General features: G+C 53.7%; 13 protein-coding genes across 13 annotated transcripts; 7 read left to right on the top strand and 6 right to left on the bottom strand.

Annotated features, from left to right (window-relative positions):
• Positions 1-1078: 1078 nt before the first annotated feature.
• On the bottom strand, positions 1079-3153 carry CONPUDRAFT_83224 (CNDP dipeptidase). The gene is made up of 9 exons (XM_007772154.1): positions 3046-3153; positions 2755-2974; positions 2428-2700; positions 2118-2359; positions 1995-2055; positions 1785-1930; positions 1421-1726; positions 1316-1358; positions 1079-1253 (listed from the first exon to the last, which is right to left on the bottom strand). Exons 1-9 carry the CDS (start codon positions 3132-3134, stop codon positions 1200-1202), a joined length of 1434 nt encoding a protein of 477 aa, XP_007770344.1. The 5' UTR covers positions 3135-3153; the 3' UTR covers positions 1079-1199.
• Positions 3154-3395: 242 nt separating this feature from the next.
• Positions 3396-4094, top strand: CONPUDRAFT_83225 (uncharacterized protein). Its single transcript, XM_007772155.1, has 2 exons — positions 3396-3491; positions 3551-4094. The coding sequence occupies exon 2, from the start codon at positions 3736-3738 to the stop codon at positions 3895-3897; it is 162 nt and encodes a 53-aa protein (XP_007770345.1). The 5' UTR covers positions 3396-3491; positions 3551-3735; the 3' UTR covers positions 3898-4094.
• A 120-nt stretch (positions 4095-4214) lies between these two features.
• Positions 4215-5296, top strand: CONPUDRAFT_138125 (uncharacterized protein). The gene is made up of 2 exons (XM_007772156.1): positions 4215-5030; positions 5106-5296. Exons 1-2 carry the CDS (start codon positions 4856-4858, stop codon positions 5144-5146), a joined length of 216 nt encoding a protein of 71 aa, XP_007770346.1. The 5' UTR covers positions 4215-4855; the 3' UTR covers positions 5147-5296.
• Positions 5297-6047: 751 nt separating this feature from the next.
• CONPUDRAFT_58576 (serine palmitoyltransferase 2) lies at positions 6048-8199 on the top strand (the record flags this gene model as incomplete). The annotated part of the gene is made up of 3 exons (XM_007771576.1): positions 6048-6551; positions 6611-7294; positions 7351-8199. 3 exons carry the CDS (start codon positions 6048-6050, stop codon positions 8197-8199), a joined length of 2037 nt encoding a protein of 678 aa, XP_007769766.1.
• Positions 8200-8708: 509 nt separating this feature from the next.
• On the bottom strand, positions 8709-9356 carry CONPUDRAFT_58786 (uncharacterized protein; the record flags this gene model as incomplete). Its single annotated transcript, XM_007771596.1, has 1 exon — positions 8709-9356. The coding sequence occupies one exon, from the start codon at positions 9354-9356 to the stop codon at positions 8709-8711; it is 648 nt and encodes a 215-aa protein (XP_007769786.1).
• Positions 9357-10475: 1119 nt separating this feature from the next.
• CONPUDRAFT_155433 (FabD lysophospholipase-like protein) lies at positions 10476-11961 on the bottom strand (the record flags this gene model as incomplete). The annotated part of the gene is made up of 4 exons (XM_007772157.1): positions 10476-11325; positions 11388-11645; positions 11717-11855; positions 11919-11961. 4 exons carry the CDS (start codon positions 11959-11961, stop codon positions 10476-10478), a joined length of 1290 nt encoding a protein of 429 aa, XP_007770347.1.
• A 47-nt stretch (positions 11962-12008) lies between these two features.
• CONPUDRAFT_83229 (uncharacterized protein) lies at positions 12009-13379 on the top strand. The gene is made up of 8 exons (XM_007772158.1): positions 12009-12141; positions 12196-12248; positions 12361-12390; positions 12446-12524; positions 12656-12727; positions 12798-12835; positions 12890-13092; positions 13151-13379. Exons 1-5 carry the CDS (start codon positions 12088-12090, stop codon positions 12722-12724), a joined length of 285 nt encoding a protein of 94 aa, XP_007770348.1. The 5' UTR covers positions 12009-12087; the 3' UTR covers positions 12725-12727; positions 12798-12835; positions 12890-13092; positions 13151-13379.
• Positions 13380-13579: 200 nt separating this feature from the next.
• CONPUDRAFT_83230 (uncharacterized protein) lies at positions 13580-14494 on the bottom strand. The gene is made up of 3 exons (XM_007772159.1): positions 14458-14494; positions 14054-14397; positions 13580-13997 (listed from the first exon to the last, which is right to left on the bottom strand). The coding sequence occupies exon 2, from the start codon at positions 14276-14278 to the stop codon at positions 14075-14077; it is 204 nt and encodes a 67-aa protein (XP_007770349.1). The 5' UTR covers positions 14279-14397; positions 14458-14494; the 3' UTR covers positions 13580-13997; positions 14054-14074.
• A 318-nt stretch (positions 14495-14812) lies between these two features.
• CONPUDRAFT_138128 (uncharacterized protein) lies at positions 14813-15378 on the bottom strand. The gene has a single exon (XM_007772160.1). The coding sequence runs from the start codon at positions 15264-15266 to the stop codon at positions 15000-15002; it is 267 nt and encodes an 88-aa protein (XP_007770350.1). The 5' UTR covers positions 15267-15378; the 3' UTR covers positions 14813-14999.
• Positions 15379-15989: 611 nt separating this feature from the next.
• CONPUDRAFT_155434 (uncharacterized protein) lies at positions 15990-16271 on the top strand (the record flags this gene model as incomplete). The annotated part of the gene is made up of 2 exons (XM_007772161.1): positions 15990-16039; positions 16118-16271. The coding sequence occupies 2 exons, from the start codon at positions 15990-15992 to the stop codon at positions 16269-16271; spliced, it is 204 nt and encodes a 67-aa protein (XP_007770351.1).
• A 737-nt stretch (positions 16272-17008) lies between these two features.
• Positions 17009-17262, top strand: CONPUDRAFT_166665 (uncharacterized protein; the record flags this gene model as incomplete). Its single annotated transcript, XM_007772162.1, has 1 exon — positions 17009-17262. A coding segment is annotated over one exon (231 nt), but the record flags the coding sequence as incomplete, so codon positions are not given.
• Positions 17263-18817: 1555 nt separating this feature from the next.
• On the top strand, positions 18818-20665 carry CONPUDRAFT_74336 (PLP-dependent transferase; the record flags this gene model as incomplete). The annotated part of the gene is made up of 6 exons (XM_007771661.1): positions 18818-19012; positions 19076-19084; positions 19144-19433; positions 19465-19774; positions 19829-20325; positions 20500-20665. 6 exons carry the CDS (start codon positions 18818-18820, stop codon positions 20663-20665), a joined length of 1467 nt encoding a protein of 488 aa, XP_007769851.1.
• A 511-nt stretch (positions 20666-21176) lies between these two features.
• On the bottom strand, positions 21177-21809 carry CONPUDRAFT_58592 (TPR-like protein; the record flags this gene model as incomplete). The annotated part of the gene is made up of 1 exon (XM_007771579.1): positions 21177-21809. A coding segment is annotated over one exon (633 nt), but the record flags the coding sequence as incomplete, so codon positions are not given.
• Between the last annotated feature and the right edge of the window lie 10 nt (positions 21810-21819).

Below are 21819 nucleotides of genomic sequence, written 5' to 3' on the forward strand. Positions count from 1 at the left end.
TGTCGTTAGTATGTGTTCAAGAAGTCGTGTCTGCAAGTCAGTCAGAGAGAGTTCGCCAAAGGATGATGGTGGTGAAAGAAATGCCGTGGCCGACGTACTGCCACCCGCCTACTTCGAGTAACTGTCGCACCCATGGTTAAATCTGGGAGAAAGATGAAGGCCAGAAGTTTCGCAAGTTCCCGGGTCGTCTACGGGAGGCATACTGTGTGCATCGCATGGTCCATATTTACTAATATCTCGTTGCCACGGCGGACAAAGACTCGGGAAACATATGGAGCATCCCACACGTAGACCCACATCATAGAGCGAGCGCAAAAGAAATGCATGAACGGGTGTCAAATTAACTAGCATGCAGAGGTGTGCGGCTGGCAGCATACTGCACAGTATAACCTCAGTTTACAGATGCCATCAAGGCAAACTATCAGCTGAAAAGACACGCTCGAAACGTGATTGACAGCCGAGGTGCTTCACGCTTAACTGTACTGTTAATAGCACCGACACCGAACGCCTGCGAACTTGATGCGCCTCTCGCGGGTGCATCGCGGACCTGAGTAGCGCTTTACGCGGTGGCCAACAAGTACGTCCGATCAGCCGTTCAAGAATTCACGAGCTAACGTCAAGCAGGCACCACTATTCAGAGCGTATCCTGCAGCCACTTACGTTTTCCCTCGATATGGCAAGTTCTGTCCAAGGACTGACGTCGGACGCTTGCCTAACGCCCGTGCTCGTCGCCATGAACATTTCTTCAGCGCCCGATGCAGCCAAGCCCTGTTGAGATTTTTCTAAGCCTTTTTTTGTCGAATTTATTCTTTCCGGAAAAGATTTGTGGCGAGCTAGTTGAAAGTGGGCGAAGACGACATACACCATCCTCGCCTCAAACTCGAGGGAGGCACATTACCGGCGCGTCGCGCCAAAGTACTCACACGAGCTGTCGCAAAATTCCACGATCCCATTTCAATTGTACGACAGCGATGCTGTGCGTAAGACTCGGTGCCAAGCTGAACTGTCTCAAGACTTCAAACTGTACTGGGGTTTCGAGCGGTAGATAGCATGGCGTGTCACTCAACGGTTGAAGGGGAGCGCATGGAAAATGAATGGTCATCCAAGGCAACGTCTGAATTTGACAGCCCGGTAGTATTGATACACGTGTACACATCGCCCATAATTTCTTTTTCTTCCTTATTGTCCTACAGCGAGCCTCATGCAGAAGACTCAGCAGCGACTTCGTACAGGTATGCGCCGAGCATCTTTGTCTGGAAACAGAACCGAGGGCATTGGCCAACAGAGCGATGATACAGCTAAACGTCAGACGTACCCCTTCGATGTAATTCGACCTATCCAACTTCTCGTTCGTCGAACTTGATACAACATATCAGCCTCCACCCTCCCTCGCGGCCAAATCTATAGCGAAACCACTCACTGAGCACCATCATCCGCCCTCCCCATCGGCAACAACAGCACATTGACGCCCAAGCTCTCCGCGAACGTGAGCGTGACGGGAATGCTCCCGCCCTCGCGCGTGTAGTCCGGGTCGATGCCCCACACGGCCTTGACGGCCTTGTGCGCCGCGCGGAAGTTCCAGTGGTTGATGTCCGCGACCCAGGGTGAGCCTGAGTGCAGCGAGCCGAATGTCATCTTGTTGCGCGAGTTGAGCGCGGCGAACTGCTGTTCGACGTAGGCGCGCACGAGCGGCTCGACCTGGGCGGGGGTTTGTGGTGGGACAAGGCTGGTGACACGGATGTTAGCGTGGAGCGGGTGTGAGGGGGGAAGGAGTGGAGACGAACCGGATGGAGAATTTGCCGGTGACCTTGGCGGGGATGACGGTCTTAGCGCCCGGGTCGGAGAACGCGCCTTCGATGCCGTGCAGCGAGAGCGAGGGGTAGCGCATACGGCCCATAAGGACGTCGATCTTGTTCTGTGAGAGCGCGACCTACATGTCGTATCCAATCCCATTGTCAGTATCAGTCAATACGGATGCGAGGAACGCGACCCACAGGCCCACCAGCAGCAGCCTCGATATCGGCCGTCTCGTAGTCCATCTTGTGATAGAGTTGTCTATTTGATATGTCACTCGTTAGTCGAACGCATATAATCAGGCTCATAAAAAGTTAACGTACAGTTCCTCTTCGGTCGGCGGAGGGACGAGCTCCTCGACGCCAGGGACCTTGATGCCACCATTCACATCCACAAGTGAGCCCATGAGCTTGATGAGGTCCGTCATCGGCTCATGCACGGTGCGTCCAAAGAGACCCGAGTGGAGATCCTGGCCAGGGCCAGTGATCGTGATACCGTAGTAGTCGATCCCGCGGAGACCATAGGTCAGTGCGGGTGTGCGAGTGTTAAGCCAGTAATTGTCTGACTGTCAACAGAGCAATTCAACACCTAAGCCCAGCTCACCGAGAGGACGAGAAGAATAAGGACACGTACGATGCACACACAATCGACGCCGTGAATCCAGCCTCCTGGCTGGGCCTCGCGGATGACGAGCTCGTCGAGGCCCTCCGAGCCGTACTCCTCCATGCCCTCGAAGACGAACTTGAGGTTGACGGGCAGCGGCTTGCCGAGCTTTTGATGGGCCTCGAGGACATTGATCCAGCCCATGATAGGGCCCTTATCGTCGGTAGAGCCGCGGCCGAGCAGGAGACCATCCTTCTCGACGAACTCGAAGGGCTCCTGGTTCCAGCCGTCCGAGAGCTTGGCCTGCACGGAAGCAGCTCAGTCTCGGTGAGTCGTGATATGGGGCGGGAGACGTACGGGCTGAACATCGTAGTGCCCGTATATGAGCACCGTCTTCTTGGACTTGTCCTCGCCGATCTTGCCCAGGATCGCAGGCGGGAGCTGCAGCGTGTGGCCGGACATCTCGTGTTTGCCGAGATCGACCTGCTTGGTGGTGACGCCGAGCGCTTGGAGCTGCTTCTCGAGCCACTCGCCCATCTTGATCACGTCGGGGCGGCGCGAGACATCGCTGCTAACACTGTATGCGTGTATGAACACACGATCAGAAACGTGAGTACTAGAGGAAGAACGACGAGCATTGAAGCTGACCTCTTAATCTCGACGGCCTCTTTGAGGCGGTTGATGAAGCCGCTGGCGTTTCGGTCGACGTACTCCAAGAACTCGGTAGGGGCAGGCATCGCTGGTGGTGGATATAGGTGGGAGGAAGATGAAATGGGCAGTCAGCAGATGTAGCAAGGTCCGCGACGATTACAAGATAGGCTCTTTCCTTCCACGTGCTGCAGCTACGTTTCGGCCCGACAGACGCGCGCTCGTTGACGCCCGACATGATTGTCTTTGGCCAAGTCCTCAGCGCACCGATCCTCGAGATTGTGTCCAGTCAGGTCCTCCTCCTCGCCTTTCCCTGCCATCCGAAGATTCAGTCCCTCCTTCTTAATTGACAGTCTCGAGTACTGGCTCAGCGTGAGGCCTGAGGCGAAACAAGAGGATGGTTGTAAGACACAGCGCTGCAGTTCGGAGAGATCATGGGAGGATACGTGAGTCATTGGCATCACTCCTCTGAGCACCTAGTCAATCTTACGAAGCTATGCGGCAGTAAGAAACGGATTTTTCTGATCCACTTCATCCTGCTTCAACAGTCAACTCTATCGCTCCTTGAAGGAGCGCCAGTTGGGTGCTCGGGTGAACCCCGACTGTGCGCGAAAACGGGATTACTTAGTGCTACCGGGCACCTGTACGCGCCGGCTTTGACCGGGACCGCTCGACCACCCTTACTGTGGGATGGCGAAGGCACGCTACATCGTTCGCAACTTGACTCCAGAGGATCGGATCCTCTCTCTCTTTTCTGGAGCCACCACCCGGCACCGTGCCTTTGCATCTAAAATGTATATTTTAGGACGAGCCTATCAGAATCCCCGAGATATCTTGACGCTCAAAAAATAACAGCTGACCCAGTACGATGTGATAGCCTTGACTTGGCCTTGACCACGTTTCGAACAGGCGCCCGGCAATGTATATAACACCATGGTGTGGGAAGGCGCCTCTATTCCTTCTCTCTCCCGCACACTCACCACCAGAATTTTCTCGAGCTCAACTATATTTCTCTTTCTCATACGAACGATGTTGCCTGCAATATACACCCCGACACGACAGAAAACAAAAACAAACCCCTCAGACTCCTTTCAATAGGTGCGTGACTTTGATCTACTGCCATCACTAGGCCGGCACTCATCAGCTGTATCATGTTCATAGACGGCGGTAGCATCCGCGGGCAATCCGCCTTGCTAATTTTCTGCTAGATGATGTAGTGTATACAGCACAAGGAAAATCTCTCTAAGACTCCGGGTCTTCACCACTACTTCGACGTGATCGGCGGCACGGGCACTGGTGGGTGAGTACTCAGTGATGTTCCCCGCTGTCGGCGCTGCCGGCTTCGGTCAGTTTCGATCACGCATCGCTGATGCGGGTCCTTTTCTAGGCTCATCACGCTCATGCTCAACCGTCTTCATATGCTGATCGACGACACAATCGCCGCATGTAACGCATGTGTCAAGCGTGTCCATGTCAACAACTATAGGCCTTGGGGTATCAATACATCCAAGCCCAGCAGCGTCGACGATGTTGTCCGCGATAACACTTTTGGCCCATTGGCTTAACAACTCTTACTGCGGCTTGCTGAATGGTATGTACCGCTTGTTTTTCCAAATTCCGCATCCCCACGCTTCTCGAGTTTCTTGCTGGTCTCCTGCTCTGCCTCCGTAGCTGCAGTAGATGAGCTCTTTAGGGGAGCTCCGTCGAGGGCTGTGGTGCTTCTTTCTTCTTCTCTTCACTGCTCCTTGGTCTTTCTCCCAGCCCCATTCCATGAGTATCGCATGTCGGAGCTGGCAGATAGGTACATTGAATGGTGCTGTCTTCGATTGATATGTCTGCTATTCTGTTATATTCTGTCGTCAACGCCCATCCAAGGGCAGGTTTATGTCTCTGCCCTTTTTTGCGGATGAAAGCTTGCGCATGTATGCAATCGATTGTAAGGTCGGGGCTGGAGATGGTGATGCTGGAAGTGCTAAAGCACAAGAGTATGTCCGATCCTCCGCGATTCTCTGTTCCTTGTTCTCGTTCAAATCACCTCTGATATCTGACTTATGACCCAGATCAGCGCTACGCTCGGGGTCCTCCTCAGCCTTTCATCTAATCATATTGTTCAAGCATGCTACAGCGAGCGGCTGTCGAAGAACGGAATGAAACATGTAAGGTGAAGCCCACTGTCTTGTGATGGTGGTCACTACCAACCTCATAGAAGTTGTGTCGGTGGAGGATTATAGGTGCTCAGTGTTGCTAAAGGTCGATATTGCGATCATCGGGCATCTGAATGTTGTATCGTACTGCGTTGCATCTCTTTAGCTAGGGGTGTCTTAACATGACATGATACATCGTTCGATGGTACAGAGCTAACGGCTGACTGACGACGAGTCAAAGGAGACTGGTTATCATCGCATGAGATGATTGAAGGTAGGGGAGGCCAAAGCAATGTAGAAAAGCGTTACAAGGGCCAGCGTCAGATTCATGCAACGAGGCATCAGATGCGACGGAGAGGGTGAGAGCGTCAGCAAGCGCGTCAGGGCTACTCCACAGCGCATTAAACGTGGCAGCGCTTGATGGCTGTGAGAGCTTCGAGGGCGCATACCGTAGGAGATCTAAGGCTGCTTGTGAGACCTCAGATTATCGTCAGGGAGGAAGAGCGAGCTGCGGCACGACTGCGAGGTACTGCGAGGACTGCGGGGGGTGATGGTGGCTGTTGACGAGAGACGGCGTCGACGTTGTCTATGCTACACAGCCATCGCGCTTCGAGGTCCGAGCGCCGAGAGGGGGGAACGTGGGAAAGGAAAGCGACGGGGATGTGGTCATGATGCTTAGTCATTGTGTTATAATTGAGTTGACGGTTGCCTGCTTCTCCTCGTTTCTCAGTGTCTGCTCGTTTTCCGTTCTCCCGCCAGGCCCTCCCATCCTCCTCTTCCTCCTCCTCCCACCACCCACCACATAGACGCAGGCGGGCAAGAACACCAGACAACCACCCCATGCCGTCGCCGTCGCCCATGGCGCTCAGGCCCTCCTCGCCTGCCTCGTCACTCTTCAGCAAGAAAAAGCAGCCCCTCACAACTGCCGCTTCTTACCTCTCTGCCGTCCACGAGGCAGATCAACACGCCCGTGCACGTTCTATCGACCGTTCATCATCCCCCACTCCCAACTCCACCCCCGCGCTCTCCCTTTCGTCCTCCGTGACAGCCTCTAGTGAAGACACAGTCCTCCACGAGGATGATGAAAGTGGCCTCAACTACCCCTGGACCCCGCCGACCTCCGAGCAGGTCTTCAGCACCGTACACACCGAGTTTGGGCATTGCGCCAACGAGAGCTACCGTTGTGTCTCCCAGCATGACTACGCGAACCCTGTCAAGGAGAAGGAGATCGAGGAACCGCCGTACTACATCCTCATCACCACCTACCTCAGCTATCTCATCCTCATCTGTTTCGGACACGTGAGGGACTTCTTTGGCAAGCGTTTCGCGAAGAAGTACTTCACTCATGTCATGTCCCACAAGGTAAGCTTTGACTTTGCCCTTGATTTCGTATTTCTAGCGCTGACACTGTTTTCTGGCAGGGTTACGCGGCTCTGAACTCGGACTTTGACTCCTTCTACACCCGCCGTCTCAAGGCTCGCATGGACGACTGCTTCTCGCAGCCCATCACTGGCGTCGCCGGTCGCACCGTCGTCACGCTCGACCGCTACTCGACGGACAACAACTGGACCCAGATTTACACCGGCACCAAAACCCGCGTGCTCAACATTTCGTCGTACAATTACCTTGGCTTCGCTCAGGCCCGCGGCGGCTGCGCTGACGCCGTCGAGGAGTCGATCAAGCGATTCGGCATTTCCACCTGCGGTTCGCGTCTCCAGGGCGGCACCGGTGAGCTGCACGGTGTCGCGGAGGCGCTCGTGGCCAAGTTCGTCGGCATGGAGGACGCCCTCATCAGCTCGATGGGTTTTGCCACCAACTCCACCTTTATTCCCGCTCTCGTGGGCAAGGGCTGCCTTGTCATTTCGGACGAGCTCAACCATGCGTCGATTCGTACGGGTGTACGTCAGAGCGGCGCTCAGGTCCGGATGTTCAAACATAACGACATGGAGAACCTCGAGAACCTGCTTCGGGATGTCATCAGCCAGGGCCAGCCGCGTACGCACCGCCCGTGGAGGAAGATTTTGATCATCGTCGAGGGTCTTTATTCGATGGAGGGAACGCTGGTCAACTTGCCGCGGATCATCGAGCTGAAGAGGAAGTACAAGGTATGTCTTGGAATATTCCGTAAAAATACGGCGTTTTCCTAACTGTTCTCCCTCAGTTCTACCTCTTCATTGACGAAGCCCACTCCATCGGCGCTCTCGGACCTCACGGTCGCGGCGTCTGCGACTACTTCGGCATCAACCCCCGCGATGTCGACGTCCTCATGGGCACCTTTACCAAGTCCTTCGGCGCAGCTGGTGGTTACATCGCCGGCCCCAAGACCCTCATCGACGCTCTCCGCCTCCGCGGTCAGAGCGGCGCGTACGCCGAGTCGATGCCACCACCTGTTCTTACCCAGGTCATGGCGAGCATGGCCAGCATCATGGGTGTCGCCCCTCCTACGTCGCAGTCGTCGAAGTCTGGTGTTATGTCCACACCGTCGTCAACGTCTACCCTCCGTCTTGGCTATATCGAGTCCGAGGAGCATCCCTGTCCCGCACCAGCGTCTGCCATTCCCTCTTGGCTCTCACTCCCTCCTCACCTGCAAGATGGCTCTGAGGGTCGGACACGTCTTCGTCGCCTGGCGTTCAACTCGCGTTACCTCCACGCCGGCCTGTCGAAGCTCGGTTTCATCACCTACGGCCACCCGTTCTCGCCTATCGTCCCTCTCCTGATCTTCAACCCCGGCAAGATGTCGATGTTCGCACGCATGATGCGCGCCCGGTCGACGCCCATTGTTGTCGTGGTAGTCGCGTATCCAGCGACGCCACTCGTCACCTCGCGTGTGCGGTTCTGCGTCAGTGCAGCCCATACGAAGGAGGATATCGATGTTGTGCTCAGGGCGTGCGACGAGATTGGGGATGTTCTCGATCTCAAGCATTCGCATGGCGAGCGGTGGGCTGTCGACGAGATCTGCAAGAGGAGTGTCGAGCTCGTAGAGGGTGTTGCGGCTGTGCAGGCTGCGTGAGGGGTGCTCGTCGGCGGCGGCTTCGTCGATGGATCTGCTTCTGACCTGATAGACTACTTTGTGACCTGTTTCCTGCCGACGTCGCTTGAGTAGGTTGCGGAATTTACAAGAAGTGGTATAATTCATAGATACCTGCGTGCTGATGCGTGCGTTGAGAGATTGTGTATAACGGCATTGGTCAGGAAGTGGATAGAGTTGAATACACCACTTGTACATGCTCACGAACACCTACACTTATGTTTGACGGTTAATGTGGATGTGCTTTAATCACAGATTGGTTTCTGTCGTGACTTGTGAGTGAGCTTGTCAAGTATAAATCTCCTTCAATCCTCTGTCAAGGAGTCATCGAGTCTGGATGACTTGTCTTGGCTTTCAAGCCCAGATATTGAGCTGGATCTCACTGATAATAGTACATGTATAGACACAAAGGACTACAATACCAGTATGAAAGCCTCTGGTCACAAGTTCATTGCATTACTATTAGTACATGACAAAACAACAATGAGTATCTACTCCTCCCTTTTCTCATCTGCTTTCCAGTGATTCAACCACTTCATGCTCCGTGAAGTGTAAGGATGATTGTCACCCAGAACCTTTTGACGCATTACAACAGTCTCAGTCATCAGTTGGATAGCTGCTTTCTTGTTTCCCATGCCATGCAGAGTAGTTGCAAGATTATACATGCTGGTCAAGGTGTCTGGGTGCTCAGGGCCCAGCACCCTTTTCCTTGCCTCCAGCACCTGTGTCTCCAGCTCCTCTGCATCATCCAGCTTTCCCTGCTGCCACAATGTGCTTGCCAGATTATTCATGCTGGTCAAGGTGTCTGGGTGCTCAGGGCCCAGCACCCTTTTCCTTGCCTCCAGCACTTGTGTATTCAGCTTCTCAGCTTCACCCAGCTTTCCCTGCTGCATCAATGTGCCTGCCAGATTATTCATGCTGGTCAAGGTGTCTGGGTGCTCAGGGCCCAGCACCCTTTTCCTTGCCTCCAGCACCTGTGTATCCAGCTTCTCAGCTTCACCCAGCTTTCCCTGCTGCTTCAATGTAAGAGCCATATTGTTCATGCTAGTCATGGTCTTTTCATCCTCCAAACCAAGCTGCTGTAGATTATTCTCATAAATCAGCTTTTTCAGCATTAGCTCATCAGCCCAGCTGCCCATGGCCTTATAAACTACAACCCACGATTTTGCAACATGGATGGCAATGTCACCCTGATGAGCATGCTTAATGTGCACGAACAGTTGCTTTTTGATAGCATAGCTTTGCTCAACCATGTTTGCAGGAACTGCCATAGCAAGCAAAGATTTGGTTTCTAGCAGGGTGCTTTGATCATGTATTCCCTGAGCAGCCCATTGATGGATGAGAGGATGCATATTGTATGTCGCATTTGAGACATGGATAAGGGAGTATTGCAGCAGCTCTCCTACCACCTCTTGAAATTTGAAAGTGTCCCATAGGTCATCTCCACCTCCAAACATGTTAAGCATCTGGGGTCTGTATTCTTCCCATTGCTTGTTGTTGAAGGCTCTTTCAAACAACCCCTCTGTGATGTCACTGTGATACATGCATGCACAATGCTGCAAGAACAGTTGTGCATCAGAACTAAGCTTTTCAAAGCTGATGTCCCATGTAGTAAAGGCTGCATATTGGTAGTCATCTAATCCCTGCTTAGGCCTTTTGCTCAGAATTTTTGCCTTGTGCTCTCTCAACAGCTGCAAATATTTTTCTCCTGTAGTCTGAGTAGACAGGATATATGCTGCTGCTTGTGCAACTGCCAAGGCAAGGCATCCCAATTCCTATACAAAATACATCATCATTAATAATGGCAGAGTTAGCTTGAAGTCAATTATCTCACCTCTGCAAGTTTCATGCCCACTTGACCCTTCACAACTCCTCTAGTGACATGAGTCAACAGATTTTGTGCATCCTCTTTTGCCATCTCATACACATGGCTGGTGGACTGTGGTCCAATCCCCAACAGGATACACTCCTGATTTCTGGTAGTGACTATCACGTTTCCATGAATGCACTTTGGAATGTAGTCACTCAAGCTGAAGCTTGGATCATCTGCATTGTCTAGCAGCAACAGCCAGGAGGATATCTGTCCTCTGAACCAGCTCAATGCATCCTGATATGTTTTCCCAGCACTCTTTTCAGAGGCTATGGTGGCCAGGCCAGTCTCTATGGACTGGGCAGATGAAGCATCAATCATGAAAACCTCAGAGAATCTAGTTCTGAATCATAATTAGCATGTTGCTGATACTTGTCACATCAATTACTTACTCAGTATCACTCTGATGCTGCCAATCATAGATGAACTTCAGTGCCAACTGAGTTTTGCCTGCCCCACCAGGCCCATGAAGCACAAATATGTGCTGCTGCACTATGCTCTTAAAATACTCATGCATCTGAGCAAGAATATCATTCCTGCCAGTGAAGTTGGCAGAAGGCAGTGGAACAGCTTTCAACATCCCCATTATCCCCTGTGCAACTGGTGCAGGGAGGCGATCCACATCAGCCACCTGAACCTGGCCCTCTCTGCGAAGCAGCACCTGGACACACATATCCAATCTTGAGTCCACATCTGACATCTCCAAATAGTGGGTGGTATGGGCAGCCACTGCATTCTGCCTATCCCATGCGTCCCATGAAACATCCTGCATCCCATGCAGAACATTGAACCGGAAGTACAGCTCCGGATAGTTCACAAAATGAGCCTGCAGCTCCTCTGCGACCTTCTCGCAATCAACAGCAATGCCGCGCAAAACACCGAGCAGGTCCGAAGACAAGCTGGACCGTGACACACTAGGTGCAGGCAAGCCAATGGTCGGAAGGTGACCAGTGCCAATGCTAATCACAACCGCGAGACTATGCCCCGGGTACACAGATGCTGCTTCACGCAGCAGGACATGGCAGGGGTTGTTTACCCCTAAGCCTGCATCAATAAGTTCATGGCGCACAGCACCATCAGCAACAGTAATGGGCTTGAAATGCCCGGGGTGAGCCGTCGTTGCACGAGCAGCCTCCCATATCATACAATTAGGACTCGCGTTCCTCGCAACCGGGTAGGTGCGAAGAAGCATGGGCTTGCCTGCGTTCATATTCTCTGCCAGGCTAGTACATACGAACCTGATGTCGACGTGAGTACGGGACCGCGGGGAGGTGCAAGCAATGATGGACAGGGTACGCACACTTTACACGCCTCATTGTCAATCATGCGCACGTTCGTGCCACCTCCAGGCGACATGCCGACGATGTCCTTGACAGCCGCGGCGAGGGCGTCCGCCTTGAACATCTCACGAGCAAAGGGCTTGAGCAGCCCACGCTGCATGGTGTCGGCTCCAAGCAGCTTGCGACCGTCGACGTATACGCGCTTGGCGAAATTGTCGTAGGCGGCGATGGCGTCGTCGATCGGCATGCGGAGGCGGCCGAGCATCAGCGCGATGAGACTGGATGGCGATGGGGCACGATTGGTTAGCAATCAGGGACAGCGGAGACAGCGACGACACGAAAGACTCACCCGCCTGTGCCTGAGCCGCCGATCATGTCGAAGTAGAGGTGAGGAGCCGGCGTCGACGCCAGCTTCTCCTTGTCTTGAATGCGTCGCATCATCTCGCGGATGATGAGCAGGGCCGACATCCCGCGGATGCCGCCGCCGTCTACAATGAGGCGATCGATACGATCAGCGTCGACGGCAAGGGGACTAGTCTGGGTTCACGTACCGATTGAAAGCAGCCGGAGGGGTTTGTTTTCGTTTTCAGTCATATCGAGTTTGAGTCAAGTCAGATACGTTTGGGTAAGAGTGATTTCTGGGTTCGAGGAAATGCTGGTGGTGGGTGAACGAGAAAGAGAGGGAAAAGAGACGCCTTCCCACAGCACGGTCTTATAAGCATGTCTGGGCGTCTGTTGCAACGTGACGCCAAGTATGGCAGCGTGCCGGGTCAGCTGTTGATCGTTGAGCGTCTGTACCATTCAGTAGCCTTGCTAAAGATATCGTACAGGCACGATGTCAACATGCGGCCGAAAGAAGAGTGCTCTTTGAGGAAGGACGACTTGTCTGGTATTGGTTCGTGAGCTTTCAGCACGCTGTCATCAGCACGGTGCGTTCTTACCGTGGACACAAGGGGTCAGTGCGGACGCGAGCAGGTGTTAGACGGTATTCACCTTGTGGGTATGCATCGCACCACTGGATAACTTGAGTTTATGCGTCTGTCGGAAACGGTGGCCCAAGGACAATAGTTACACGTACAATGCTTCTGTACCCCCTTTTCAATTTGGTTGTTCCGGGTCGACTTCTCGAGCGTACATACCGAGAGACCGAAGAGTACCTGCCCTCGTAGCAGTATGAGCAATGGAAAAGCCACAAAGTATCTCGCTAAACAGGACATCGAATCCGACAATATCATCCCCAACGACCCAAAGAATGCCCGAAAACCGAGACTTCCCGACAAGAACGTACCAAGGTAGCGACGACAGCAACCGGAAGCAGGCTAAAGTATTAGGAAGCGTCCGCAATGGTGGTTCATGATTTCTATCCAGGGTGAACCGAGACATCAGGGGGAGCTGGCGTAGATAGAAATGGCGAAGGATGGGATGCTCACTCGCGTTCTATTTTTTTTCCTTCGTCCGAGAAAGTATGCTAAAGCCAGTGTTTTCAGCATGGACGCGTGAAATCCTGGTGTGGAATACGAACGGTGGAGCAGGCTCATGCTTGCTGCTTCCGAGGCGGGCTTTTGACCGTCAACGGCCCAGCTCCTGTACTTTCCGTAGGATAATAGTCAGACTGAATAGATAGGAGACAAAGAGGAGGAATTGGGCGGGCGTAGATTCGAGCATCAGCGAGAGAACGAGGATACGTTGACGCGATCGTTTCATAGACAAGATAAGCAAGGATAACTGGTAGAGAGAGGCGATGAGATTGGAACGACAAAGAAAAGCAGCTTAGCAGAAGTACCTTGACAGAACGACAAGTGCTTCAGGAACGGAGGATTCAAAACGGCCAGCGTGGAAGGTGGAAGCTACGTTGTTGATACTTGGCCGTGTCCTGATGAAAGAGAGGGCGATGAAACCGAGCCAGCTTCTTTTGCTGAGATCATTGTGGTGAGCTGAGGGTTCTGGTCGTTTGGTTTATAAGAATGGCAATTACTGCTCAATCAGTGGGCATAGAACACGGTGTCGGTGACCGTAAGAGAGAGCTGTCGACAGAGCCCGACTGAGAGGCACGACGCTCGGGGGCGGTAGTGCGTTCGTCAGACCGCCGCGCCTTCGACTACAAGTCAAATCGCTTCCTCAAAGGCCATGACCATATCACACAGGCTCCTCTTCCCCTCGACGCTCTCGTTCTCTCAGCTATTTACAACCCGCACTTCGCATTCAGCCGTATCCGGGATACCTTCGTCGGTACTTGAGCCTCTGTGGCCTGCGCCTTCTCAACGCTTGCTCACCCAGCCTCCCCGCCATCCACGAGACCATCCAGAAGGCTCGCAGCGCTCATCATTGCCCAGTTTGACGTCCATTACCGCTCTCTTCCTCTCCTTGTCTGTAACAATACGACGAGAAGACGTCGCCCTTCATGAGGAAGGCAGCGACGCGAACGGTCTCAACGACACATCGGATTTGCCCTCTTCCAACGCGGCTCTGCCAGTCCTGCCAATATGAAGATGGTCGAAGAAGCTGCCCATTGGATCCACGTCGCCTTTGGCTCAAGCTCTCCCGCCTTCGTCTAATTCGGGTACGCGAGAGGGGGTTTGATTGTCGGTGTGCGAAGGGGCACAGGGTTTATTTACGTCGTACTCTTCAACGTGAGCAGCGGATTCCTCGTCGTCTTTCCATCGTATCTCACTAACAAATGCTGCAGTTGGAATTATCAGCATTTCACTCAGCATTCAACATCCGTCGCTTCAAAGCGCTGATAGACGAGGAGCTTTCCATCCATCATGCGCACCTCAGACTGCACCAGCATCATGCCCAGCGGTTTCTCGCTGAAGCTGCACCATTCCAGATCTCGCAGTGTCAACACGTCGCCATGAGACCACTTCGCCCTCGCTCCAGACTCCAGACTGCGTGACTGCGCTATCCTCATCCACGACGCGGTCAAGAAATGGGGCTCTTCGATAGCCACGCTCTCGAGGACAGCATCCGTGGGTTGCAATCAAATGATGGCATGGGAGTCAGCCAAACGAGCTCGAAATGAGCTACCGGGTTCGTTACCTTCGAGCGTTACCTTCAAATGCGGCATACTGACCTATCGACATTCACCAGGTTTATACCTTCGTTAGCGAAACCCGCTCGCACCGTGAATTACAACAACCATGGATTATACGTCTGCTTCGGTGTCAACGTTCACATCTTGACATCCTCATGTGCACTTTCGTCCAACCCTTCGTCTACTAGTCGCAAGCCATCTATCAGCTCTCTCCAGCTTTGCGGTCCGAGCGGCCCCTATGATTACCTTCGTGAACCTGCTCCAGCACGGAGAGAACATGGGCGTTGCACCGCCATCTTCCTCGTCATCCGAGTTTGGTTTCGTATGCATTTCTGCCTCTGCCTCTACCCCTCGCCGTCACTACGCCGAACGCGGACGCCATGCCAACTCTGCACACGTCGACCATATTGTCGTAGCTCAAGATTTTGCCGAACCTACAAGACGGTTTTGTCCCCGTCACCCATTCCCTTCCTCCTTCGCTCGTTCTCCTTCCATGCAACCTCTGTCACCCAAGCTGGGTCTGCGGGCACGCCCGGGACTCTCCTTAGTCTTCCGAGCATTCGGGCTCACCAGCCACAAATCCATCTTCTGGTTTAGCCTACCTGCATAGTCGATCTGGCTCGGCGTCCAGACGACGACGCTGTCGACGTGCCGCTGGCGCTCCGTCATCTTCCGCAGGTGGCTGCCCCCTTCGCACCGCGCTCGGTGGCGTCTTCGCCGTCTCTGTGTCCGCACTTGTCTTTTTGCTCTGCGCCATTTTATGAAGCAGATGTCGAGGTCGACTGCTCGCGGTGTAAATTGATGAAATTTGGATTATGGAAATTGAGTTTATGCGAGGCGTGATGGCGGCGAGTTTAATGTGCATTGGGGTTTCTGCGTTATGATAACGGGCAGTCAAGAGAAGAGCACGCGTTGGGAGAATTGATGGTGGGCTGTATGTCTAGCTATGAGACTTTATAGCATAACAACGTCAATACAGACTCTCCGATGTCTTTCTGACCTGCGACACATATTTGGAGTAATTTAAGGCGGAATTTTCAGGACCTCGTAGTGCACTTCTTATGCTTAGCCTCGAAAGCTCGACGAGTTATTTCAAGTGCCGAAAGTGCGCGGGGTGATGTTCTGGATCGTATCGCAAATATACTGGGCTATAGAGTGAGGTATGAACCGGTGGAGTTGTTCATGGGAGGAAAGGGACCGTGTGTGCATTACCTATGTTACACAGTCAGTGATTCATTTCGTTAAGTAAATACTCAAGTGAGCTAGGGGACTGTTTCGAAATGTGGAGGTAGGAAATAGTAAATGAATAAGGCGTACGAATGTTTCGACTGTGGTATGTCTCCACACAACACTTTCGGTGCTGTCGTGTTGACCCTAACCCCAGTTTGAGGTTGACTGGAATTGTTGGCGTGGTCTGTCGTTTGTCCGTCTTCTGCATTCCTTCTCAGTACTGTACTCAATTGCTCACGCCCACCTCGCCCACCTCGACGCTCGTAAGCAAGAAAGAAGCAACCCATCCTACCTCTCCTCTGTCTGCGAGGCAGATCAACACGCTTGCGCTCGGTCCGCCAATCATCCGTCGTCTCCCATGCCCACCTCCACTTCCGCTCTCTCTCTCGCCCTTCGCAACGGTCCCTAGTGAAGACGCTATCCTCCACGAGGATGGCGAGAGTTGCCTCAACTACCCCCGGATTCCACCCACCTCCGAACACTCAGCACCGCGCACACCAAATTCGGTCACTGCGTCGACGAGAACTACCGCTGCGTCTCTCGACATGACTACGCGAACCCCATCAAGGAGAAGCACATCGAAGAGATGCCGTACATGGGGCACAAGCTCATATGGCCTCCGTTTGACCTTCAAGAATGAGCAGCTCACCAAGACCTTGATCGCCATGTGTGGAGGCGCTGAGAAGATACGCACCCTTGATCGACCGCTCGTCCGACGTCCACCTCGGCTCGCTCGCTTGCTCTCCTCTCCCTCTCCTCGCTCGTAACTGGAGGAAGCGAAGATGTCGCTCTTCATCAGGAAGGCTATGGCACGACTGGACGCAACTGTACGCTGGCTCAGTCCGTTTCCGGGATTGTCTTCCGCCGACGGCGTCTAAACACAACACCGCCAACGCTGTCGACATGAAGATGGTTGAAAAATTGCCTGCTACGTCCACCTCACACTCTACCCAAGTCGTCCCGCCCATAGCTATCCGTGAAGGAGTCTGTTGGTCGCCAGGTGGAGAAAAGTACGAGGGTTATTTCGTAATATCCAACGTGAGTAATGGACTCTGCGTCATTTCTTCCGTTGCACCTAACTAACTGACAGTTACCGAAGGGTTGGATTACGGGCATTCCCACTCGGCCTTAGGACTCGTTCACCACCCTTCGTATCAAACCTCGAATGGACGCCTTTTCCTCTCCCTTCATCACCCGCATCGCACGCCGTACCACCGCCATGCTTGACCTCTCCTCACTGGAGCTACACCGTCACAAAAACTCGCGATGTGAACCTGCCGCTTCACGACTACCTCACCTTTTCCCCGGACCACTGCGACTACGCCAACGCCATTGAAGAGGCAACCAAGAAAAGTGGCCTTTGTACAGCTATGTTCACAAGCACCACTCGCGCGAGCTTCACGGTTTCTATTCAACGGAGAGCACGGATATGATGGTCAGCCGATCGGAGAGGGTCGAGTGCACGTCCCGGGGCAAGGTTCGTTTGCTGGGATTCATTACCATAATGTGCATTACGCCGACCTATCGTCTACCGTTCGCCAGCGAAAACCATTCACTCGTATCGTCGACCGCAGTGTATGCATCTACTTCGGTCCCAGCCTCTTCTAATTGGCCTCGTCGCGGGCTTTTCCACCAAACATTTCCTCATCAAGGTTCTACGTCTTTGCGTCCTGAGCAATTTCTACGCGAAGCTCGTGAAGGAGCTTGCATTATGGGCGTCGGCCCGCCGGCGTCCTCGACACTGGAGATTGGTCTCATTTTCATCCTTTCCTTCACTACCCCTCACCTCGGCGACGTCAAAGCCGAAGCACAGGCCGGGCCTACACATGTGTCGTACCTCCTACTTCCGTCCAGCTGGCGAGGCGACTCTCGGTCTCTGCTATTTTCGTTCGCTCGTCCCCCCTCCAAATAGTAACCGTCACCCGCACCACCCTATCGACTTGAGCATGTCTTCACGACTGACCTAATTCGGAGATCGGATGATTTTGTCGACGTGACGCTGGCGCTCTGCTATCTTCTCCAGGCGCACTAGTGCTGCCTGCTTCTTTCGGGCGGCGTTTGGCGGCGTCTCCACACCCGGGTACTCGCTTCTTGCTTCTCGCTGTCTCGCCGAATTAGAACGCGGTGGCTGCGGACACGACCGGGTCGGGGTCGGGGAGCGGGCGGGTTGGAGGTTGATTATTACGACGGTGATGGCAGCGATTTTCATACGGAATTGAATTTCTATGCTAGGATTACGGGGTGAAGACTGGAACGCGTGCAATAGCTGGCGATAGACGGCTTCACCCACAGCGAGAATTCACGGCCAGACGACGAAGATGGCTCATTCTCATTGCTCCTCTGATGAACCTCTGAAACGAAGAATAAGGCGGGGAACCTTTCGCGACGAACGAGCTGAGCGAGTAATTGACGCGTGTACTCGTTCTGCAGCTCGACGAGTTGTTCCAGGCGCCTTGGGCGCGAGGGGCGGCGTTTCCGGGCCATGTTGCGTTACCATGCTTGGGCTGCGGGATGAGGCGGGATGTGTGCGATTTTGCAGTAGTGTCAGGGAGGGAGGGGCTTTTGGTATTAGGTCGCGTATATAGCTCTCCTTGCGATGCCTGCAAGCTTTAGTGTTACTGATTACTGTGTGAAAGGCAAAGTGCGGAGGGTGGACTAGATAAAAAAAGGACGTAAGATTGCTTCAAACGTGCTGCGTTTTTGGTACTCCTTCGAAAACTTGATGGTGGTGTCCGGGCTGTAGCGTTAACCCTAACCCTGGTTTAAGGTTGGGCGGAATCAACGCACGCTCAGGTCCTCGTCAGCTCGAAGGCATGGACACGGATTTGTCTGTCTTTCACGTCTTTCATGCACTCGTCACGCCCTGTCCTCATATCACATCACTCTCTGCTTCCGTTTGTTGCCGGCCATGACGTAGACACAGGCAGATTGCACAGTCCAGCTAAACACCACCGTCACATAGCGCTCCGGCCCTCCTCCCCTGCCTCGTCACTCTTCAGCACGAAAAGCAGCAGCTCACGACTGCCACTTCTTACCTGTCCGCCGTTCACGAAGCAGACCAAGCAGACCAACATGCCCGTGCCCGTTCTATCAATCACTCATCGTCTCCCACCCCCAACTCCACCCCCGCGCTCTCCCTCTCGTCCTCCGTGACGGCCTCTAGCGACGACATCGTCCTCCCCGAGGATGACAAGACCGGCCTCCACTGCCCTCGGATTCCACACACATCGGAGCCAATCACCAGCACTGTGCACGCCGAGTGCTGGCATCGTGCCAACGAGAGCGTTCACTGTTGTCCACCATGACTACGCAAACGCCGTCAAGGAGGAGCCACTGTTCTATATCCTCACCACCATCCGCCTCCGCAACTCGGCGCAGCTTGTCATGGAGAGATGAGGATCACTTTGGTCAGCATTCCGTGAAGAGTACTTCACCCATGTCAAGACCCACAACGTGAGTTGCTACTTTGCCTCAATTCCGAGTCCCTCGAGCTGACAACCAGCTACTGACAGGGCTATGCAACTCTAAACTCGGATTTTGACTCCTTCTACACTCGCCATCTCGAGGCTCGCATGGAGGACTGCTTCTGCCAACCTAACAACTGGACCCAGATCTACACCGACACCAAGACCGGCGTGCTCAACATCTCGTCATACAATTACCTTGGTTTTGCCCAAGCACGCGGTGGCTGCGCCGACGCCATTGAAGAGTCCATCAAGCGGTTTGGCATCTCGACCTGCGGTTCGCGCCTCCAGGGCGCCACCGGGGAGCTGCACGGTGTCGTGGAGGCGCTTGTCGCCAAGTTCGTTCGGGATGGAAGACGCACTCATCAGCTCGATGAGTTTCGCCACCAATTCCACCTTCATTGCCGCTCTCGTGGGCAAGGGCTGTCTTGTCATCTCGGACGAGCTCAACCACGCGTCAATCCGTACGGGTGTGCGTCAGAGCAGCGCGCAGCTCCGGATGTTCAAGCATAACGACATGGAGAACCTCGAGAACCTGCTTCGGGACGTCATCAGCCAGGGCCAACCGCGTACGCACCGTCCATGGAGGAAAATTCTGATCATCGTCGAGGGTCTTTATTCGATGGAGGGAACGCTGGTCAATTTGCTGAGGATCATCGAGCTGAAGAAGAAGTACAAGGTTCGTCTGCATATTCAATATGAATACGCCGTTATCATAATTATTTTCTCTCAGTTCTACCTCTTAATTGACGAAGCCCACTCCATCGGCGTTCTCAGTCCCCATGATCGTGGAGTCTGCGACTACTTTGGTATTAATCCCCGCGACGTCGACGTTCTCATGGGCACCTTTACCAAGTCTTTCGGCGCCACAGGTGGCTTCGTCGCTGGCCCCAAGTCCCTCATTGACGCTCTCCGCCCGCGTGGTCAGAGCGGCACCTATGCCGAGTCGATGATCCCGCCTGTCCTCACCCAGGTCGTGGCAAGCATCATGGGTGTCGCCCCTCCTACCTCGCAGTCGTCGAAGTCTGGTGTTATGTCCACACCGTCGTCAATGTCTACCCTCCGTGGTTACATCGAGTCCGAGGAGCACCCCGGCCCTGCGCCTGCGTCTGCCATCCCGGCGTGGCTCTCACTTCCGCATCACTTGCAGGACGGCAGCGAAGGTCGCACGCGCCTTCGTCACCTCGCGTTCAACTCGCGTTACCTCCACGCCGGCCTCTCGAAGCTCGGGTTCATCACCTAAAGTCACCCATTCTCGCCCATCGTCCCTCTCCTCATCTTCAACCCGGGCAAGATGTCGATGTTCGCGTGCATGATGCGCGCCCGGTCGACGCCTATCGTCGTCGTCGTTGTTGTGTACCCCGCGACGCCGCTCGTCACCTCGCGTGTATGGTTCTGCGTCAGCGCTGCGCACACGAAGGAGGATATCGATGTTGTGCTCCAGGCATGCGACGAGATTGGGGATGTTCTTGATCTGAAGCATTTGCATGGCGAGCGGTGGGCTGTCGATGAGATCTGCAGGAGGAGTGTCGAGCTGGTGGAGGGTATTGCGGCTGTGCAGGCTGCGTGAGGGGTGCTCGTCGGCGGCGGCTTCGTCGGTTGGTCTGCTTCTGACCTGATAGACTACTTTGTGGCCTGTTTCTTGCCGACGTCGCTTGAGTAGGTTGCGGCAATTACAAAAAGTGGTATAATTCATAGATACCTACGTGCTGATGCGTGCGTCGAGAGATTGTGTATAACGGCATTGGTCAGGAAGTGGATAGAGTTGATTACACCACTTGTACATGCTCACGAACATGTACTCTTATGTTTGGCGGTTAATGGGAACGTGCTATAATCACAGAAGTGCTGCTGTAGTCGAGTTTGTGAGTGAGCTTGTTGAGTATAACTTTCCTTCAACCCTCTGTGAAGGAGTTATTGAGTCTGGATGACTTGCCTTGGCTTTCAAGCCCGGATATTGAGCTGGGTCTCACTGATAACAGTACATGTATAGACACAAAGGACCACAATACCAGTATGAAAGCATGTGGTCACAAGTTCATTGCATTACTATTAGTACATGACAAAACAAAAATGAGTATCTACTCCTCCCTTTCCTCCTCTGCTTTCCAGATCTCCAACTGCTTCATGCCCTGTGAAGTGTAAGGATGATTGTCACCCAGAACATTTTGATGCATTGCAACAGTCTCAGTCATAAGTTGGATAGCTGCTTTCTTGTTTCCCATGCCATGCAGAGTAAATGCAAGATTATACATGCTGATCAAGGTGTCTGGGTGCTCAGGGCCCAGCACCCTTTCCCTTGCCTCCAGCACCTGTGTCTCCAGTTCCTTTGCTTCATCCAGCTTTCCCTGCTGCCTCAATGTGCCTGCCAGATTATCCATGCTGGTCAAGGTATCTGGGTGCTCAGGGCCCAGCACTCTTTTACTTGCCTCCAGCACCTGCGTCTGCAGCTCCTCTGCATCATCCAGCTTTCCCTGCTGCTGCAATGTGAGAGCCAAATTACTCATGCTGGTCAAGGTGGATGGGTGCTCAGGGCCCAGCACCTTTTTGCTTGCCTCCAGCTCCTGTGTCTCCAGCTCCTCTGCTTCATCCAGCTTTCCCTGCTGCCACAATGTGCTTGCCAGATTAGCCATGCTGGTCAAGGTGGATGGGTGCTCAGGGCCCAGCACCCTTTTCCTTGCCTCCAGCACTTGTGTCTCCAGCTCCTCTGCTTCATCCAGCTTT

Source organism: Coniophora puteana (assembly GCF_000271625.1).
Source record: "Coniophora puteana RWD-64-598 SS2 unplaced genomic scaffold CONPUscaffold_8, whole genome shotgun sequence".
NCBI classification, from domain to species: Eukaryota; Fungi; Basidiomycota; class Agaricomycetes; order Boletales; family Coniophoraceae; genus Coniophora; species Coniophora puteana.

Excerpts from the sequence above, each read along its gene's own strand:
- CONPUDRAFT_83224 (XM_007772154.1), bottom strand. The coding sequence starts at position 3,134 with ATGCCTGCCCCTACCGAGTTCTTGGAGTACGTCGACCGAAACGCCAGC. Across the intron at positions 2,975-3,045 it reads GAGGCCGTCGAGATTAAGAG|TGTTAGCAGCGATGTCTCGC; the intron begins GTCAGCTTCAAT and ends ACACGCATACAG. Across the intron at positions 2,701-2,754 it reads GGCACTACGATGTTCAGCCC|GCCAAGCTCTCGGACGGCTG; the intron begins GTACGTCTCCCG and ends GCTTCCGTGCAG.
- CONPUDRAFT_83225 (XM_007772155.1), top strand. The coding sequence starts at position 3,736 with ATGGCGAAGGCACGCTACATCGTTCGCAACTTGACTCCAGAGGATCGG.
- CONPUDRAFT_138125 (XM_007772156.1), top strand. The coding sequence starts at position 4,856 with ATGGTGCTGTCTTCGATTGATATGTCTGCTATTCTGTTATATTCTGTC. Across the intron at positions 5,031-5,105 it reads GGAAGTGCTAAAGCACAAGA|ATCAGCGCTACGCTCGGGGT; the intron begins GTATGTCCGATC and ends CTTATGACCCAG.
- CONPUDRAFT_83229 (XM_007772158.1), top strand. The coding sequence starts at position 12,088 with ATGTCTGGGCGTCTGTTGCAACGTGACGCCAAGTATGGCAGCGTGCCG. Across the intron at positions 12,142-12,195 it reads ATGGCAGCGTGCCGGGTCAG|AGGCACGATGTCAACATGCG; the intron begins CTGTTGATCGTT and ends AAGATATCGTAC. Across the intron at positions 12,525-12,655 it reads ACCGAGAGACCGAAGAGTAC|CAAGGTAGCGACGACAGCAA; the intron begins CTGCCCTCGTAG and ends ACAAGAACGTAC.
- CONPUDRAFT_83230 (XM_007772159.1), bottom strand. The coding sequence starts at position 14,278 with ATGAGGATAGCGCAGTCACGCAGTCTGGAGTCTGGAGCGAGGGCGAAG.
- CONPUDRAFT_138128 (XM_007772160.1), bottom strand. The coding sequence starts at position 15,266 with ATGCACATTAAACTCGCCGCCATCACGCCTCGCATAAACTCAATTTCC.